The sequence below is a fragment of the Chelon labrosus genome (assembly GCF_963514085.1).
Source record: "Chelon labrosus genome assembly, chromosome: 12".
Lineage (NCBI taxonomy): Eukaryota > Metazoa > Chordata > Actinopteri > Mugiliformes > Mugilidae > Chelon > Chelon labrosus.
In genome coordinates, this window is record NC_140345.1 from 9,857,035 (window position 1) to 9,878,272 (window position 21,238).

The following is a 21,238-nucleotide window of genomic DNA, read 5'->3' on the forward strand; positions in this document are numbered from 1 at the left end:
CATGGGGGGAGTGGAGTCTATCCCAGCTGTCAATGGGCGAGAGGCTGGGTACACCCTGGACAGGTCGCCAGTCTATCGCAGGCCTAACACAGAGAGACAGACAACCATTTACACTCACACTCTCACCTACGGCCAATTTAGAATCACCAGTGAACCTAACCAGCATGTCTTTGGAAGGTGGGAGGAAGCCGGAGTACCCGGAGAGAACCCACGCAGACACAGGGAGAACATGCAAACTCCACACAGAAAGGCCCAGTCGGCCCATGGATTCGACCCTCTTGCTGTGAGGTATCAGTGCTAACCACCTCGCCACTGTGCCACCCCGCCGTTTAAACTTTAAATTACAAATTAAAACTTAACATCAATTTCATCTCTAGGTTATTAGTTTAAAACAAAAATGGACAGCCTATACTGACATAGCTGTTGCTAGGTAGAAAACAATCATGGCTAACACCATCGGCTATATGGTAACGCTGTATTTCCACATAATGTCGTTATGGTACTCTTGACCATTTTTGGCTGATCATTATATCTGAGTAAAATACATAAATCATTCAAATCCAGTTACCATTAGAACAACTCAATTGTGAGTACAGTTGTAACACTCTGACCTTTTACATTAACTTTTTATAGTCTTGTCCTTATTAGCGAAAACATATTAAAAATTACTGTCACACACACACACACACACACGCACACACACACACACACACACACACACACACACACACGCACACACACACATATATATATATATATCTTATATCAAAACATGGCCAGTGTATTTGGGGTTGTTTATGAGTTATGAAGGATCATATAAAAGGAAAAAGGGTCAGAGTTGAGACCCAGCCTCAGGCAGTGCAAACTCTCAGATCCAAGCAGCTCTGAGTGCCCCCTTAAGCTGGTCGCTGCTCCTGGACTGAATATCATCCAGTCTGGTTTAATCATCCTTTTTTAAAGTGATTTATTTCAAGGTGTATTGAGTTAAATCAAGGATTGCTTTTCGTATTCAGACTTTTCCAACAATCAAGTTTATAAATAGAAATGTGAACCAAAAAAAACAAAAAAAAACTCATAGCCAACCATTTGAGAATTGATTTTTTTTATTAAGTGGCATAGCACAATGGCACGGCGGTGACAGTACCTACCAGTGCCACTAGGGGGATCCTCGCCTCATCAGATGGGGAGTTTTAGCGCCATCTACTGGACAACAGTGTTAACGCTGCTTTTGCGAGATGAGTTACAATGAAGAGAACAGGAGAGGGAAATTATTTATTTGTCTCCATGATGATAATGCAACTTTTATAAGATCTTGAGTGTAATCAGGGATGAGTAATGTTGGCATGTTGACAAAGAATAAACCGAGCGATTAAACATGCGATTCCAGGACTCTGTTTGTGTGTGTGTGTGTGTCACAGCTTGCTGAACGTGATCCTTGGTGGAGTTGCAGGCTGGAGGATCAGTGTGACCCTGGTTTTGGGGTCCTCTGAGGACGATACGCTGAGATGGAAGTTCAGCAGGATCTAGACAGAGAGGGGGGAGGAGGTGATGAGGCATAAAGACAGGGTGGAAGAGAAGATGAGATGAGATAAATTTTTTACTCCGCAGTACTACAGCTTTTAGTTCACAAAAATATACATTCATAAAATAATTATTACACACTGAGATGTTGGTACTAGTCCAAAAAAGAATCTGCCCTAAAGATAAGAGAATATCAATCAATATCATATTTAACTCATCTGACAGTGTAAATGTGAGACAGTAAGGGCTTTTATACACCAAGCTGACCAGTCGGCTGTTTGTCAGGCCATCAATGAGCGTTTGTGGATAGAGTGATCACTCTGACTGGCTGACTGTAAGCAAAAAATAATGTCAAGAGGGAAGGCTCTTCTTGTATTACAGCTCCATCTTTACTCAACATTGAAAAAAAAATTTCACAACAACATGATCATCTAGAATTAATAAACCATACATCAACTGATTGATTCGAGGGAGGAAGCTCTGTAGGTTCATAGCTTCCTAACCTCCAAGCTGATTCTTTCACACAGGCCATGTTAAAGCACTATTTTTTGATCTAGACACAGGCAAAGTCAGCCTTTATTGCTGGCGGTTCCTAGATGCGGTGGCTTTGGTGTGCGTCAGTACCTTTACTTGTATTTTGTTTTACTTTGTGCTGTTTTTACGTTTACTTATTTTTACCTAAAGGACCTGGGTACTGCTCACCAGACACTGGTTGATTTAGTCAACCAGATTCAGCCTTAAATTATATACCAGCCTTTCCATTGTCCTTATTTTGTTCATCATCAAGTGTCTACTATCACTCACATGCATGAGCAAAAGCTGCATCTCGTTCTCTGCAATCCTTCTCCCGACACACTGCCTCGCCCCGAACCCAAACGCCAGGGAGCGAAACCCTGCAGTTTCTGCTTTTTGGCCTTCCCTTCTGTTGCTGCTCCATCGGCTGGGATCAAAACTCAGTGGATCCTCAAACACCTCTGCATTCCTTCCCATTGGATAAAGACAGGCCTGGACCATTGTCTGAGGGAGAGTCAACACTCAAATACAGTCAAAATGCATGTTCACGGATGTGTTTATGTAAGAACTGGGGTGAAATTAAAAAAAACAGGCTCACAGTCTGAACACTCACCCCAGCAGGTATGTGATAATTCTGGAGAACGATGTCTTTGACTGGATACCGCTGCACAGTGATTCCCACTGGGTATAACCTGACACAAACCAAAATAACACCAGTCACACACAGAGACACAGATTCATGTTTTCCAGATGTTTATCACAGCCTTCTCAATCAATTCCTGACACATACTCAGGATTACTGGGAATCAATTTCCATTTCAGGTACTTAGGGGGAACACAGTTTCCCCCAAGCTCTTAACATGACTCTTTTCATACTCTGTATTGATCTGGAGGAAAAGTTTGTTTTATCTTCCCCTCATGTTGAGCCTGTTTTGAGGTAAAGGGTGAGGTTCCTGTAGGCGTAAAGAAAATAACTCATATGTTATGAACATGGATTTAACATATAATATGTATACAATGATATCATGTATAGGTATTACGGTTTACTTAGGACTATCTACTGGTGACAACAAGGTGAAGAAGAGATCAAGAGAGGTTTTTCATGCTTAGATTTTTAGGCAACGCAGATGTAAACTGGTCTGTCTCCATGGCAACTGAAAAAACTGAAATGCACAGGAAAGGTCTCAGTTTCAGGAGTTGCAATCTAATGTGTGACACGCCCTGTGTACTTGATAAAAATGCTGATCCAGCAGGTCAGACACAAAATTCAGAGATGCACTGTACACCGACATTATGACCACTGATAGGATAGGTAAAGAACAGTGACCACCTTGTGACCACCACTTAGGCATGTACCACCCACCTAGACCAGACCAGACACCCCCACCCCATAGCAATGACATTCCTTGATGGCAGCAGACATCCCCAGCAGGATGCAGCCTGACACAGGCACACACACAAAAACGGTTTAGGGACAACTAAAAAAACATGAAGAACAGCACAAGGTGTTGACCTGGCCTCCAAATTTACTAGATCCCAAACTGATGAAGTATCTCTGGGATGATCCACAGAGGCCCCTCTCCTCAACCCATAGGACCCAAAGGCCCCCACTAACAACATTCTATTGCCATAATGTTATGCCTGATTAGTGCATGTGTGAGTGTGAGTGTATGTGTTTGTTGAAGAGAAAAACCCAGGTACAACAGATCATGTGGAGATAGTATAGAGTTTTTAAGTACCTGAGGACCTCTTTGACTGTGCCCTTCAGTAGTGGTGCCCCATGCAGGGCTTTCTGAAGGTCACCGCCAGCCTTTGCCCATGATTCTCTCACCTGCTGCCTAACCCTCTCCTGCACCTCTGGGTTGCGTCCCAGCTCAAAAAAAGCAAACTGCAGGGGCACCGCTGTCTGCAGAGAGGATGGGATGAGAGGTGAAATAGAGTCAGGTGCACAGACACACAGCAAATAAGACAATAACACATATAAACACACACACCGTGTCGACCCCTCCAGCCATAAGCTCAGTAACGTTGGCTTTGATGAGGTCCAAAGATAGCTGTCCCTTCTCCATGAGTTGCCCCAGAACCCCAGTGTACTGGCATTCAGCTGCCCCAGCTGTGGACCCTCGACCATGAGAGGAAGACAGGCGCTGGTAGGCCTTCTGGATCCTTGCCTCCGCTGGAAGCAGGATAACAAAGTCAGGTAAGAACGAAAATGAAAGACACTTAGCCTAGATGAACCAGGGTTTCAGTCGATGCTTGCAGCTCTTCTTACCATGACTGAAGATATGGTCCCATGCAGTTGCATGTTGGGTCCACAGGGGAGCGCGGATGCGGGATAGCAGGCGAGGGGGCAAGTAGAGGAGAAGGGGGGTGGTTGACAGCATTCGCTCCACTGCACAGATAAACTTCTGAGACTCCAGGGAGGGGGATGAGGAGAAGAGGCCAATACGCTCCCCATAGATCACATGGCAACTGGCTGCATGGTGGGAGGGAAGGAGGGAGGGTGGGTGAGGGTAAGAGGCAACTACTGCAAACAAAAATGAATCGAACAAAATGGCTTTAGAGTTTAATGAATTAAATGTTGGCAGTTTTCAAGTAGATAATTAAACCTCCTGACTCATCTTTTTGTTGATTGTGAATTTCTGCTTTGAAGGGGTTTTGAGCCCTGTGGACTGAAAATAATCTCTGAGTCTCTGAGAATTTATTAATTTCTTCCAAAAAGACAATCTTTTCTTCTTAGGAACCATAACAAATAATATTTTTCATATCCATATCCATGCAGAGAGACGATTTTGTTATCCGACTGCGTCTGATATCTCAGAGGAGCTGTCTCCACTCCACCAGACATCCATCACCTATCAGACATGCTATATTAACAACACGTCAGCGACTGGAATAGAGTTTCGTGCAAATCTATTCCTACTCTGGCTTAGCACCTGGTTTCATGTGCTGCAGCCCATTAAGTACAGAGCAACATGACTCAAAGTCATCAGCTCTCCCCCTTCACGCTCATGCTCACACACATGCAAACAAGTGAACAGCACACTGAGTCACACAAGCATTCACACTTGTGAATGTAGCATGTTGCAAAGAGGGACATGAAAGGAGCAGACCTGCTGAAAGAATGCAGGAGCTTTGATCATCTTTGTTGGTCTATCTATTCTTAAAGGTTTGTGTTCTCCTTGACCTCCTACGTCCACAATATGTTGGCGGCAGATATTCCTCGGGCGAGAATGAGGTTAGGTTCTCATCCAAGGTGCGAATGTCTTACAATTAAAGCAGAGCGAACAGAAGCAGTAAGAGGTTCGCAAGGGGAAAGCCTTTTGAAGATTTTGAAAAGGTGATGTCCCTGCAGATTATATAATTCTTCTGACGTCAGAAGCTGCGTCAGCATTTGTGACTCAATGCAAAGAGCTGAATGGAAGAGTGTCAAAAGAGGGAGGCTATGTTAATCCATACGATGCCCTCCGCCAGGGCTTCAAGGTCGATCAGTGCTCCATGAAAATGAGACATGACAGCTAAAGGGCTGAACATTTCCATCAGACACCAATCCTTTTACACATTTTTTCACACTAAAGTCATTTCTCCTAGACAGAAAAATGTGGCCTCATTCAGCTGTACAGTCACACATAGAAACATTTAAAGAAACGTCATGTCTCAAATCACTAAGGATGGCAATCTCTGACCTTCCAGTGCGAAGCGGAAGAGGTCAGGACTTGGATCGATGGCAAGACTGCCATCCCCTCGTCTTCCCTCCCGCTCCACTCTCCGTTCCAGCATTCGACAGAAATCCTTCGCCACCTCATCAAGGAGGGGGAGAAAGCGCTTTACGGACGCAGTCATCATCACCTCCTTGTTGAGCTGTAGACGGTCAGCTCTCCACTCCTCACCGTTCCTGTGGATAGAAGAGTTGGAGAGAGGCATTAAAATGGACCCATTTCATTTCTCTATCAATCTTTTATTTTGATCATTTTGATTTGTCTCCCAAGAGTAAAGGTGCAATTCTAAGTCACTGGAGAGATATTCTAACTTTGTCACTTTTCAACAATAAAATAAAAAAGGCTTAGAGGCAGACAGCAGTGTACTGGCAACACAGACGGCATCTATTTTTACTCAACTAGGCTACTTCAACTGCAAGCAAAGACTTACACAGTCAGATAATTTTTAATTATGAACACATACCTTCCACAGCTGCAAATGACTTGAGCAAAATGATAATTCGAGCAATAAAAACATCTTTCTAAAACTCAAAGGAATGCTGCATTGAATTAATCAAGTCTTTACCCCAAAATCGTAAAATAATAATGGGGATGAATTTTCCCCACAGCAGGGAGGTTTGACTGCATGAGTGAAGCTGCAGGCAACTTTACATGAGAAAATGGATGCATGAGTAATGCACATAACAGACGTGGCACTGACTTGAGGAATACTCCCTTGCTGTGCTTGCGTATCTCACGATGTGTTGCCCAAGGCTGCACAGTCATCCGTCGGGGGTTCGGGCCTTCCGACCGAAACAGCTCACTTATGTCAGATGGCAATATGATGTTCACGCTGCTCATGGTGCCCATATTCTCCCTGCACACATACATACACAGAAAGCCAGAAGAGTAAACACACAAGCACAGGCGCTACATTAACATTCTGAGGAACAATTTGTAAAGAGTTACTCTTTCCTGTACCTGTAGATGGGGCCGAGGGCGTTGAAGGTCCTCTCCATGTGCATGTGGAGATGTTTGAAACTATCATCTCTCCAGAACTTCACCAGGTTGACCCAGCCGTTTCTCCCAGTGTGAGGGATCTCCTCAAAGCTCCTCACCCGTCCATCCACACCCCTTTTTCTTAAATATTTAACAGCTCCTTTACCCCCTTCTAACTTTCCACTCTCCACTGTCTCTGCTGCAGTCATACAAAAGCCCCTTTGGGGCGCGACACCAACAGACACATTTCTGGACCCAAAAGCGCCCTGTGCTCTGGCACACACAGTCACCCGTGTAGACATGCTCCTCATGGCCCAAACAAGATGCGTCCGTCGGTCTCATCCAGAGTGTGTGACGCCGTGTGTTGCCGTCGTCCCTCCAAGACTGATAATTTCCTCCCTCAAACACCAACTTCATACACATCCTTGAATGTGCTTTATCGCTGTGATGAACTGATACGAGGGAATGATTTATGAAAGTGGGTGTCAATGTTCAAGAGAAACACAACAGGGCCAGAATGTCAGGATGACACGCACACACAGAAAAAAGAGTGAGTCCAGCTGGCCCAAACAGTCTTTATTAAAAGTTAACATTTTTGCTAATAAACAAAAATATGTGTCTACGTGTTGGTTACAAAGTTCTTTGGTGAGTTTTTTGTTTCAGATTCAAGTTGTAAAAAAAATCCTCAGCAGTATGAGACTATTTATACACACCAATCAACACAAACAAAGTACTCATTACGGGAAAACTAGAATCTTAACATTTGGCTCACATACGGTACATTTGGCTCAAACACAAACTGTAGATGTAACACAAATGACTGAGTGAACAGAAACAGCAAGAGACGTTTTTTCTCATGATCATCAACAAAAATATTCAACAACAATCAAAAATAAGCACATTTTATGTTCTTCCATGACTTGTGTGAATGTGTGTAGAAATGTGAACGTGTGACCCTGAGATTCCTTCCTTGTGTATAGATCCCACAGTTGGATCTATATAGTTTTAGAGAGCTGTGACAGCCCTGTAAACTTGCTACAGTAGCTTCTATTATATATAAATGAAGTGTCTTAGTTATAAGAGCTTCCCTGTTCGACTGATTCTATGATATATTATATTATAATTTAAGAGCATTATATTAAAACGTAATGAAATGACTAAAAGAGTGAAACCTTGAAATCATGTCTCACATTATATACTGACCCATAATGTAAGTGTGCCTGTGTGAGCAGCAATCATGTACATTTCCTCTCCTTCCTAACAATCGGAGAAAAGTGAAACGATCACCTCCGTGATTACGCATTAATCACATGATTTTACAAGAGTTCCCCTTTCCTGGTATAGGTGTGGGCGTCCCGCTGTGTTTCCTCCCTGTGAGCAGCGCAGTGCTGAAGCTGAGGCCTTGAAAGGCGCTCAGCAGGTTGAAGCCGTCGTCCTTGGATTTGGTTTCAGGATGAATCATCTTGGAAAGCTTGTGGGGGAGCGACACTTTGCCTCCAGCAGACCTCAGGTGGTTTGTGTCTTTGGAGTTCTTAATGGAGAAACAGATGAGGTGGACTGAGGGGCCAAGCATGTGACAAGAAAATTTGAACTTGATTGTCCAAAATTAACTGTATTTGTCTGCATTAGTCATGCCAGCACAGAAATAAACCTGTAAATGTTTTGTACAGATGGGACAGGCTCCAAAGTAAAACCTAAATGTATTTAATTTGGACATTTTTAGAAAAACAATTAAATTTTCAGCCTACATCTGAATCTGACACTGCAAACAAAACAAAAGGACGTTATTGTAAAAGAGATTTTTAACCTCAATGAGAATTTCTCCTGGTTAAATAAACGCTATAAATATGTTGGACTAGCACAAAATGCACACAAAACCAAACTACTACTACTGTGGTCATTTAAATTAGGTGTAATAATAATGGAATTTGAAATGTGTTCGAATATGTGTGGAATTTGTTGTTGGGTAAATAGTTACACAAAGAAAAGCATACGGTGGTATGATCACAGTGCTGCATGTCTGCAAAGAGACATCTGGCTGACTTATACTCTGCATTTCGTTGCTCTCTTACGAACACATACCTCAGACAGCTGGTATTTTCTCCTGAAGTGAGCTCTCATAGTTGCTCTCTCTGCGTTCTTCTGAGCATTCATTGCTTCCCGCAGCTTCCTGTAAACACAGCAGACGAATATAAATACACCTGAATCATCGCAGACAGGAATCAGCTAAACCAACATCAGAGCAGGTGAGGTGAATCAATACATTTGAGCTGCCTCCTCTTAATGGCACTTTAGAAAATCATATGAACTTAAATAGTCATAAATGGTTGTCAGGTTGCAGGTAGTCATCGGTAATCCGTTTCCATCTCCACTCGGGAATTATAAAACTACACATGCAAACAACAGATGTCCAATAAGCACCCCTGATCTGATTAAACATAAATTCAACAAGGGGAAATATGATTATATTACTTAGACACTCTACATGTTTGTGGTACATGTATTGAACTTGAATACTTCCATATAATTTTACATCATTTACACCCCTTTTTGCAATTGAGAGGTAAGTATTGTACCTTCTCCTTTTAACATTTGAAAACTACATTCTCCCAACAACTTTAGTAACAAGCTATTTTACAGATTTTCATATAAAATGTCTGAATATCTAAAATATAGAGAGACTGTGTTACATTACAGTTTAATAATGTTGTTAAAATATGTTTAATCTTGACTTAATAATAAATATAATGCCATGAAAGTATTTCTCTTTGGATACATTTTATGCACTTCAATGATATTTTGACCACAACTCCGCTTCCAGTACTATGTGTTGCTATATTGACTGAACTTTCTGTGCATGTTTGTTTCTGCTTCATGAACAGCGTCAACTTGCCTCTCCTTCTCCAGGTCCGCCTGGTACGAGCGAATGACTGACGGGTCTCTGTGATGTGCACCTCGGAGGGGAGGTGTCTTCCCCAACCTGTTGCACCCTCCTCGGCCTCCCCCACCTCTGCCCCTCTTGTTCCTGCGTTTGGCACACAACTTCCTCTCCCTCACCCCCGACACGCAGCGGGTCAGCTTCCTGATGGGCGTCCTCAACGACTTTTTTACTCTCACCACAGACTCCATGACGAACAGCAGCTCTTGGGATCAGAGGGCTCAACCCCACCCCTACTTCCTATACAGTTGATGGGCGGATATGTAATGGTTTTCTCCTTCGCTCATGTTGTATTGCTCTGACAGAACAAATTCGGGAGGCACAGCCTCATGTCTCACAGAAATAACTCAGGTTGAGACCTGTCAAGGACAAGGACGGCAGTCAGACAAGGCTCAGACACACAGACTTAGTAAACACACACACCTGCTGACAAAGGTTACATACACAGATGAAGAGTTTATCATCTAGATGGGGTTAAGGAGGTCACTAAGAGAGAAAGATGGAAACCACACAAGGACAAACATTGGCAAATGTCACATTAAACGTGTTGGACAGGCTATTTTTCATGTCATCTGTTACTATCTATTCACACACAAAATTAACTTCCTGTTGACAGTTTTCTTACCCATGCAGGTGGCCACAGTTGGCCAAAGCCTCACTGCATAAAATCCCGATAAAGCAGCGAGCCACCAGACAATCCCCAAAGCTTTCAAACAAGTTGGAGAAAACAAGAAGAGAAAACTGGAAATTCTCCTTGAGATGTTGTTCCTGTGATCCCCAGCCCTCACAGGACAAAATTACTGTTTGCTGTTCAGGTTTCAGCCTCTTCTTCCTTCTTTCTCTCCTCCAGCCTTGCTCCACACTCCACCACCCCCAACTCTCCTATACAGATTACCACTCAGGGCTTAATGAGGGGAATCTCGTTAGCCGCGGCAGGGAACGCACCCAATGACTCACGTGTATGTGAAGATTTAGAGGCGCTAGCTGATGTCATGTTGAGTGACACACGCATGCATTCACCCGCATGACACCAGCTCTGTTTTTATACTGTTGTGCTCTTAAATAGCTGCATTTCCTGCAGTGTTTACTTCAGTGAAAAGAATAGACAAGTAAAGGAGGCCGCAGAATGAAAGTGTGTTGCCCTCCCAAAATCCCCTTTATGAAGACCACAGTTAGTAGACAGTTCACTGAATGTTCACAGATAAAAAAAGAAGTGCAACGATGTGCAGAGGAAATGAAACAAAGAGACACCTGGGTGGAGAGAGTCTGGCCTTAAACAGCAGCATGTAAGGTCACTGAGAGATAAGAGAAAAGTATTGACAACTGAAAAGCTGTTCAGAAGACAGTGAGACAGAGTGGGCAAACTCATCAAATTAAAAAAAACTGAAAATAGAACTGAAGTTTATTCAAATGCTCATCATGTTTCTATGCACCAGAGGACTTGTCCATCTTTTCGACTCGTTGCCTGCAACTTCAAATGTGTGCTGCATAAACAACAAAATCTGCGTAATTCAGTAAATCATCTGTGTGTTATATTTAAGAAGAAAACTTGCACAGCTGCTCACACACTAGATATGTAGTCTTAAAAACACATAATAAATAAAGCATAAGTAAAGTCATAAGACGCCTGTTGAGGAAATTAACAAGCACCAGATGAAATCATCTGTCATGAAGCCAATTGTCTCCATTCCCCAAGTGTAATTTGCTTGAGTGTATGTTGATATGTAAAACTGAGAGGAAGATACACATTCCTCTGGCTCAGTTATCAACATTTATGTGACCCATGGACTGATGACAGTTGGTAAATGCCTTTTTGCCTACACAGGTGTTGTGTAGGAGGTCTTGAAGTCCCTTAGCTGCCTGTCCCTATAAAAGGAGTGCATTTCTTCAAACAAAATGTTGTCCTGAATGGTGGAATGCTTGCATGTCGACTAGCTTTGCTACTAAAATTGATATTTTGATCATGCAAATTTGTATACTGGCCTTCTGATTGGTATGCTGACCACCGACCAGAGGACTCCTGCACTTTGTCAAGTCCTGACTAGCTATGTTACTGTTGCTAGGTTAGTCAAACAACAGCCATTCCCTTAGGAACACGTTCACATAACTTCCTGTTGTCAAGTGTGACAGTCACACATATTGTTTTGTTTCATGGGAATGTTTTCCAACTTTTATTCTATTTATCAGTCTTTATTTTCCTTTTCTATCAGTCATTAAAAACATTCTGCAAACACATTGCATAGCTTTCCTTTTTTAAATGGCTACATATTGCAGATAGTATTTGTCTGTTATCACAAAGAGAAACTGTATGAATGAGAAATGAATGAAAATGTGTGGAGAACATTTGAGCTCTTATCTATAATGTAGTGTGTTATTAATTATTTATAAAATGCTTACTGCATGTACTGCTGATAAATGTAAAGGAAGGGAACAAATCTGTGTCCTTTGCTCTGAGAATATGCTCCTATACTTCTTTTCTCTTCTCTTCTGGCACATTTCTGTGTTTGAATGACTCCCCACGGTGAGTTTTAAGCTCTAGGGCCTACTCTCATGTCCCAGTTAACATTAACAGAACATACATACACCTTATCCAACCCATTTAAATTCCCTTTCTCCTTTTTGCCCTCGTGTTCTACCCCTCTGCTGGTCAGACCACTTCGACTTCTGGCAGGTGAGGAAGCTTTAATGCTTTAACAGGATCTCAGAGAAAAGCCACGCCCCCATGAGCTCATGTTCAGCAACTGATCTGGGATCAGTTTATTAATCCAATGTGCAAGAGTTTACCACTGGATGGAGGTAAGAATCAGTGACAGGAAGAAGGAAGAACCGGGCACTGACTGATGTGTTCATATTCTGAAATTCATGACATGTTTAGAAAAAATCTATTTAGCAATTTATAATAATTGAAATCTAATTGTGTGTGTGTGTGTGTGTGTGTGTGTTTGATTGTGTGTCATAGAGCTTACCTTTTGCGTGACTTCCTGCATGACAATATGTGTGCATGTCTGTGTTAAAGTGATGGTCTGTCACGTGCTGGACACTGATCCAACTGAGAATCCTTTAAGTGGCTCTTTTTGGTGGGCTTGCATGAAAGCTCTGGTTCACACAAACACACACTCACACACAATATCCAGCTGACTAACTGCAGCGGTCAGAGACTGTGTTGAGGTCACAGCCGAGTGAGGATTTCAGAGCAAAAAGGGCAACACGCTCATGTTAAAGAGTGAGTTACCATTATCCAGGGTCCAAGGACATGTGATCATGCACGAGCCTGCAGTGTTAGTGACATACACACACAAACACCCATAAAGATGCAGTTGGCCATACACAGATCAGCCACAATATTAAAACCACTTTCCTAATATTATGTAGGTCTCCCTTGTGCCTCCAAAGCAGTTGTGACTCATCAGAGAATAGACACCGGCCTTCTGAGGGTGTCCTGTGGTGTCTGGCAACAAGATGTTGTTAGTGGGGGCCTTTGGGTCCTATGAGTTGAGGGGATCGTCCTCTGTGGATCATCCCACAGATACTTGATCAGTTATGGATTAGGTCAAAATCTTGTGCTGGTATGGTGGTTCAAATTTGACTAATTTGTGACATAACTAGATCGCCCTGCCCTGTCAGTCAACTACATGGCTTCCAACAGCCTCCTCCTTCTGTGTAAACAGGTAGTGACAACGTTTGCGAAGCGAAGTCACATTCATTTTCACAAGCATCAGATGTACATCAACAATGAAGCGGTCCTGGCATGTAAACTGCTCTTTGCTCGGTTGTAAAGGCTCACAAGCAAAAACTTGCAGTTGTGTTCCTGGTGCCTTTCTGTGTGGAGTTTGCATGTTCTCCTTGTGTCTGCGTGGGTTCTCTCCGGGTACTCCGGCTTCCTTCCACTATCCACTGTTAGCCCTGCGATAGACTGGCGAAATGTCCAGGGTGTACCCTGTCTCTTGCCCGATGACAGCTAGGACAGGCTCCAGCCCCCACCCCCCACCCCCCGACCATTCACAGGACAAGCGGTTACAAAAGATGAATGACTGAATGAATAATGTATTTTTGACAATAATGTTACTTCACTGCGTTTAATGTGAATACGTCAGTACAGCTTAATGCATTGACATTAATTATTATTAATTAATTGATAAAATTCTTAAATATATGGCCGATTACCATAATGGCCTAAATACATAAATTATAGCTTTAAATAAAGCCAATATGGCCACCAAAGGATTCACTGTTACACTCCGTGAATGTGAAATATTTTAATACTTCAAATGCTCAAACCTAAAGAGACATTTAATCAGCAAGTAGCCCAAAATACTATCCTTCAGACATTTCATTGAGATGTTTTTAAACGCATGAAGACTTCATTCTTTCAATAAATTAATCTTAGTTTTTTTCTGGTCATATTATACTTTATATCTATATTAAAAGTCTAAGTGCACATAAAATGTTGCTTCCTTGTAAATTTAGTCCATGGCCATCAAAAGTCAAAACATAGTTTTAGGATATGAGAGGAAAAGGAACATATGATTTAATATCCTCACTAATACGCACACACCTGCTTCAGGAGTAAGGTTTCATTCAGTTGGACACCCAACTCTAAGTCTCTCTCAGCTCTCCCAAGGCTGAAGAGAAAAACTAACAAGCGCACACTCTCGATCAGCCTTGTGACCGTGCTCTCTGCTGAGCTGCACTCAATCAAGATACCAGGGGTGGGCTGTCAATGGCATTTACACGAAGAGTGTGCATGTGTGTTTGTGTGTGTGTTGTGCACTGGACTGGAACTCAGAGGCCAGAGGAACACGAGGAACACGAGAATTGAAGAAACTGGATTTAATAAATGACTGAAGATGATATTCGATACAAAATGTATTAGAAAAAACACCCAAATTATTGCTATAAAGTGACAGAAAAAGATCACATAATTCCAGTTTTTGTATTTATATCCTCTAAATTTTAGAGACAAATTTTGATTTATATTTTCCTTTTGAAGCGGATATGTGTCTGAACCACACTTTTTGCACCTATTCATATTTATTTACTAGATAGAAACATTTTAGTCTATTTTTTTTTTTTTGGTGGAAATCCATTAGCAGACTTTAATATCGGCTACAGTTATATTATTGCTATGGTATCACACAGTTTATCAGTTTTAATTCAACTGCACTAAGATCCAGCTTTTTTTTGGCAAACATTTCTCCTAAATGAATATTAAGTAACATTACAAAGACTTTTGTTTATAATTAAATGTACAATATAAATAATCCTTGATTTACCTTATCACTTTCATTTTCCTTTCCCACGTCAAACTCAATCAACTGGAGGCAGATGTACAGGTCCATTATGATAGATCTCCATCTGCCCAAAGTGAAGGATCATGGGAAATCAACCACAATGGAAATTACAGAAGTGAGCTTATGAGCAGTCAATATCGCGGCCAGCTGACAGCACGTTGCCCCCGGCACAGCTAGGCATGGGTCAAATGTTGATATGTTGATTGGTTGAAAGGTTGCCTTGAACCAGAAAAGGTTCGACCAGAAGTGGAAGCAAACCACAAATAAACGTTTGCTCAAACACAGACAAGAGTAGCCCACTGTGCATTTCCTGTTGTACCACTTCCATTTTTTGACATTGCAGACAGCAACAATAGGTAGACGTGCATCTGCAAAGCTCCTCAGCTGAGGTTGTTCAAACCTTTCAGTTCAATCAGTAAAATCTGTTCCTTCTCCTCCACTACCTCCACTGACTGAAACTAACCACGGCCACCTCATTCATCCTGAGTTTCAAAGCCTCCTCAGAGTCTCTTCAGCTTTTCCTTTTGAACATACAATATCAAATAAATTAATTTCCAACTAACTAATTAGTCTCTCCGGATTAAAATATACATGATTCATTGTAACAGAGCTAAAACTTGCAAATATACCCATATGGTCCACATAGGGTCAAGTGACTATTCAGGGTCATCTGCCCATGTCACGGCTGTTCCTCCAGACTTGACTCTTTGCTGGATGATGGAGCGGCAGGAAGAAGGGATGACACAGAGCAGAGGAAAGACAGATGCGTTTTGAAGGCTCATACTCCAGCATCTTCTCCAAGAGGTCGAAAAACTGGTGGTGTTCTGTCCCATGTGACAACAAGTACTTCTGGGAAACGGAAACATATCATTTAAGGGGTGAATATAGCTTATTTTCACATCTTTGCAGCGCCTCAACTCACCCTTAATGGTTTGCACTTGGATTTAACGTAGCGTCCAGCCTTGGAGCACTCGTTCCAATCTAGGCGGCCACGATGAAAATACCTCTGCTTTCTGATAAGAAATATGAGGTGGTGTCAGATATGAAGAAAATTGTTTCAGTGTTTGTTACAGGTTTGTTATAAGTGTGTGACACCTGCTGCGCTGAATCATTCTCTGAGGAAGTGGTCCCTGTATTCTTTCCATCATTGCAAGATGCTCCGTATTGTCATGAGTCTGCAAGTAAATAAATGAACCAGTGAAGACCATGTCAACAAGCTCAGGCTCTATCACATTTAACCTGTTGTATACATGTATATGACCTGAAATAGTGTGAAGCCTTCGTAGTATTCAAACAGGATGCAGCCAATACTCCACACATCACACGGGTGACTCCAGCCCAACTCTGTTGGAGAGGGGAGAGGGAAGAGTTTCATAAGCAATCAAACAAGACTGACAGCTCCTGGTCACTCTCCAGGTTAAATCAACATCTCTCACCCAGTATGACCTCTGGGGCTCGGTAGTGACGTGTAGAGATGACGACCGAGTGGTGCTCATGGTCGAAGGTGGCGCTGCCAAAGTCAACAAGACGCACTGTGGTGTCGTTTATTCTCCTCTCATTGCACTTCTAAATGGAAGAGAAACACAAACACGGAAAAGTCTCTCCTAATTATCTCTTCCTAATGAAAGGATAGTGTCATTTTTCATCTTGTTGTTCTGACAGATATTTCCATTGGTCACACCAACACTGTCAGTCAAAATGTAATGGCTGGGAAACACAGAAACGCAACTAAATGAAATCTGACTGAGAGGAAAAACTGAGCAGTCCAGCAGCCAGATGTGTTGTGAACAAGCCAACTCTTTAGTCAGGTCTGTACAATAGGCTGTATAAAGATATGTATTTATATGTCTTTATACAGTCTATGGTCTGTACTATTCTAGAGGTAAAATTGATACTTGGTATGTGGGTAAAAAAAATACTCTTCATTTTCACCAGGAAACTGTGGTAACGCCGCTGCTAAGCAACTGCTGACGTCAGTATTTTACTCACCAATACTCATTATAAAATTACAAAGATGTTTCACAACTAAATAACAATATATTAATTTACAATCTACCTCCCTGATTTCTGACAAATATCGGCAAAAAAACATCACAACACAGGCCCTATTGAATATTTCCAGTTATGAGGTCATAAATACCACAAGAGAGTAAATTTCTCCATAAAAACAACTACATTTGAAGGCAGCAACAACATACTGTAATGTAGTCGTAGGGTTTTCTTTTGAACTTTCTAAAATGTCTGATGAAAATGTTGATATCCCCAACAGCCTCATCATTTCATTATGCCTTTGCATTTCCTACAGTCGTTTGCATGCTAAACTGTTAGCTGGACAGCAACAGTTGTTATTCATTCATTCATTCATCTTCTGTACCCACTTATTCCTGTTAAGGGTCGTGGGGTCTGCTGAAGCCTATCCCAGCTGTCATCGGACGAGAGGCGGGGTACACCCTGGACAGGTTGCCAGCCTACACACACACGCACACCTACGGCCAATTTAGAATCACCAATTAACCTAATGAGCATGTCTTTGGACGGTGGGAGGAAGCCGGAGAGAACCCACGTAGACACAGGGAGAACATGCAAACTCCACACAGAAAGGCCCAGTCGGCCCATGGATTTGAACCCGGGACCTTCTCGCTGTGAGGCATCAGTGCTAACCACCTCGCCACTGTGCCGCCTGTCTGTGGTTTATAATCTAAAAATTATTTTTCAATGACTTTTTATTTGTTATTTGTTTGTTTTTTGTTATGGTGCTTTGAAAACGTCACATGATCTGATCATGCCAGATCATTGCTAAGCATTTTTTGTACACGACTTGTTGTAAGCACAAGCTCACGAGTTCCATTTGAATGCAGCAAAAGTACAGTGGTTCAAATTTGCACCAGTAACTCTGTCTGTTAATTGTAAAGGGTGTCAGACAGAGTGAGTACACATTTTACAGTTTGCCTTTGTTTCTCTTCCAGACAAACTTCCTCTTTAAATGATCTCAGTAGTTGCCCAAACTGCAAATATAAAATAACCAAATATAAAAAGAAGACACAAAATGGAATAAAGTGTGATATCCCATGAATAAACGTTTTTTTTTTAACATTATCACTTCAAAGATGCTACATATGGTCCCACCGAGGTCAACAAACACAGCCTACAGTCTTCCTGTATAAATATATGCATTCGAAGGGAACACAAGTGGGTGGCTGGCTCACAGTGCTGTTGAGACAAATTTGCATCAAAATAGACAACCACAAAACAAATCTCGCAGGTTGTTCTGTTGTCGTTAATCCCTGCTCATTTAACATCACGATTTCCTTTCACCCCGAAGGACCCAGCCTCCGTGCCTGCCTGCAGTCGTTCCTGACCTTCTCTGTGTTGTAAATGAGGGAGTAGTCTGAGTTGACAAAGAGGATGTTCTCAGGCTTCAGGTCGGTGTGAGTCAGCTTGTTGTCATGGAGAACTGCAGAAGAGACAGAGCGAGGGGGAGAGGGGAGAGAAAGTAAATTGAGATTCATCAGCAGTCGACGCCCTCCTCTGGTCAAATGTTATTTATCGGTAAAAGAGTTGGACGTCACGAAAGACAGGGACAAAATTAAATGTTGCTGAGAGAGATAGTGGAAAATTACACATATCAGAGACCTATAATGAAAACACTGGCTTAATTGAACAGCATGAAATCATTGTAATGTGTTGCTGCTTTAATGTTGCTTTTGTGTAGACTTCAGATAGGCTAGTTAAGAGTGGATATTAACAAAACGGTACCACGTTTACACTGAATGTTGGAAAATATTCTTATTATAGACTTCTAGACTCACTCTTCAGTCCCAAACACGTGTTGTTTCTGAAATCATTTCCTGGTCACGTTATAGTGTACTGCATTTACGGTCCACCATTTTCATTTGACTGTTCAAACTCTAAGTCTGTTTGTTTACGTGTTTATTCATTCATTTATGCTTCCCTCAAATGGAACTCGTGAGCTTGTGGTTATGACTTAGGAAATTGTGTCACTTGCTTTTCACGTGGTAACATCAGCCGTACGTCGTGAGGACACTGCTGCTCAGCAACTGTTGGTGTCTAGAGGCCATCGTTAAAGGTTTAGCAAGCTTGCAACTCAGTAAGTTGATGTAGGAAATGTATAGGTATAGCTAAAGGATGAGACCGTTGGAGGCTATGAAAATGTTCCTCAGAACAGTTATGAAATTAAAACTCTATACAACTTATTTACAATATATTACCTAACCATTTATATCCACCATTTCTATTAATGTCAGTAAACACTTTAAGGAATTGAATAGATGTGTTTTTGTTCTACTAATGGAGTCAGAGTAAAGCTGACATCTGACCTTTTGGATATGAAATGTCATCACTTCGTCATTTTATCGTACTAGACATCTGTGTAGAATTCTGTTATTATTTCCAAGAACATGTTGTGTCAGGCCACAATGACCTTTGACCTTTCTTTCTAGGACAGACAGATGACCTGAAAATGTCACACCTTCAGGTAAAAGGCACCTTCTAAATCTCTTGTTTGCTCTACCGTCAGTGGGACAGCTGTGAATAATCTGCTTAATGTCGTCATTGACACTGCTTCAGAGGCACATGAGAAAAAAAGGCAGTGGCGCTGCATAGCTGGTGTGATGCACACTGGACTCACAGCTGACGGCGTGGCAGATCTGGTGGGCCATGTGTCGGATCTGGCTAATTGGATAAGGCAGGAAGTTGTTTGATTTCAAGAAATCAAAGGTGCTGAGAGACAGCAGCTCGAAAGAGATGCACACGTGGCCGTAGTAGTTAAACCAGTCGAGCATCTGCACGCAGGAACTGATGCGGAGACAAACACAGAGGTGAAATGTTACATAAATCAGGAAACAAGTACACTTCAAAACTGACCAGAATCCCAAACGACTCACTGCTTGTTGTGGGGATCTTTCTCACCGATCTTCTCCAACACTTGGATTTCTAGTTTGGCTGCTTCTCTGTATTTCTCCAGATTCTTGATGATCTTCAGCGCAATATGACTTCCTCCCCTGTGGGTTAAGTTACGGTGTTTAAAAGTAACAACACATACATCTTGCATATTAGTGCAGCTGTCATTTTTAGATGAAATAATTACCTGCTGTGGTCCAAACACTGCACCACTTTCCCAAAAGTCCCTTCTCCTAAAGTGTCGACTATCTCGTCTATAAGACAGATTGAGATCAAATTAAAGCTGGAGCGCTTTACGGAGGATTCTCGCTCTTCCAGGTGTACTCACATCTGTCCTCGAGGACATCCCCGCTTTGGTAGATGAGGTGACCATTTTCAGTATCCCTCTCTTGGTCGCCTGCAGCCTCACTGCTGCCACGCTGTAAACAAAGTCAACCACATTCACGATGGGTGGAGCGAAAAAAAAAAGAAAAAAGAACCTGCCTCTTTCAGTGTCATCACACTCCAACTAAAAACAGATTGAGTAACGTCTGACCTCTAGACCTAAAAGGGCAAAGTTCACCAGCTGAAGACATACACCTGACTGAGACTGATGCATTTAAACTTGTTATAAATGCACACACGGTTTCATGTCTTTCCACAAACCTGCAAAATGCAGCCACGATTAAAGCGTTACGGTAGATCACAGTGACCTGAGAGTGTTGTAAAGGAGCTTAATAAGAAATGTCAAGTGACTTCTGGCCTCTTTGGAGCTGAGGCTCTATTTCCATCCACTGTTATTAATATCAGAAGCACAGCATGTGTGTAAGTGAAGAGATACTTGCAGGACACGGGGCCACAAAATCAGCACTGACACATATAAACAAATCTGCACGTACAGGAATGAAAAACGAAACATTCAACACAGTGCAGCTGCAGAACAAAGGGGAATCATGCAGATGCAGAAGAGACAGCATGACCGGCGAATGCATGCACAGAACCTGCAGATACTCACAGAGAGGCAGAGGCAAATACAATCCAGAAAACCTTTATAAAGAGAACACAGCTCTGTCTTCCCCATTATATAGTATAGTGCAGATCTACTCAGAGGAAGGACGAGCTTGAGTGGAAGAGAAGTGGATGGAGAGATGTTGCGCTGAGGTGAAGGAGAGAGGCAGGTGAAGCAGCGCCAGAAGTACTAGACTACAAGGAGTGTAGCGCACTGAGGATGGGACAATAAATGTTAAAGCAATGGCACACACACAAAAATAGAGCATGTGGAGTTGAAACAAAAAAAAAATAGCCTGCGGTGTTGTCAGCAGAAACCAAGAGCTGAAAGACACACACAAAAAAAAAACAAAGTAAAAAAATGCAGAAAA

The 21,238-nt window shown here is 42.1% G+C and overlaps 2 protein-coding genes across 2 annotated transcripts; both read right to left on the reverse strand.

Moving 5' to 3' along the window:
- Positions 1–1,302: 1,302 nt before the first annotated feature.
- Positions 1,303–9,860, reverse strand: cyp11c1 (cytochrome P450, family 11, subfamily C, polypeptide 1; the record flags this gene model as incomplete). Its single annotated transcript, XM_084557857.1, is given in 13 exon segments — positions 1,303–1,413; positions 1,416–1,523; positions 2,326–2,538; positions 2,648–2,726; positions 3,774–3,940; positions 4,029–4,210; positions 4,307–4,510; positions 5,721–5,929; positions 6,454–6,609; positions 6,714–6,930; positions 8,052–8,262; positions 8,814–8,901; positions 9,625–9,860. Coding segments are annotated over 13 exon segments (2,181 nt in total).
- A 5,419-nt stretch (positions 9,861–15,279) lies between these two features.
- Positions 15,280–21,068, reverse strand: clk2b (CDC-like kinase 2b). Its single transcript, XM_084557403.1, has 11 exons — positions 20,875–21,068; positions 20,209–20,299; positions 20,068–20,134; positions 19,865–19,981; positions 19,609–19,775; positions 18,320–18,414; positions 16,397–16,526; positions 16,222–16,304; positions 16,056–16,135; positions 15,883–15,973; positions 15,280–15,809 (listed from the first exon to the last, which is right to left on the reverse strand). Exons 1-11 carry the CDS (start codon positions 20,938–20,940, stop codon positions 15,627–15,629), a joined length of 1,170 nt encoding a protein of 389 aa, XP_084413529.1. The 5' UTR covers positions 20,941–21,068; the 3' UTR covers positions 15,280–15,626.
- Positions 21,069–21,238: the final 170 nt, after the last annotated feature.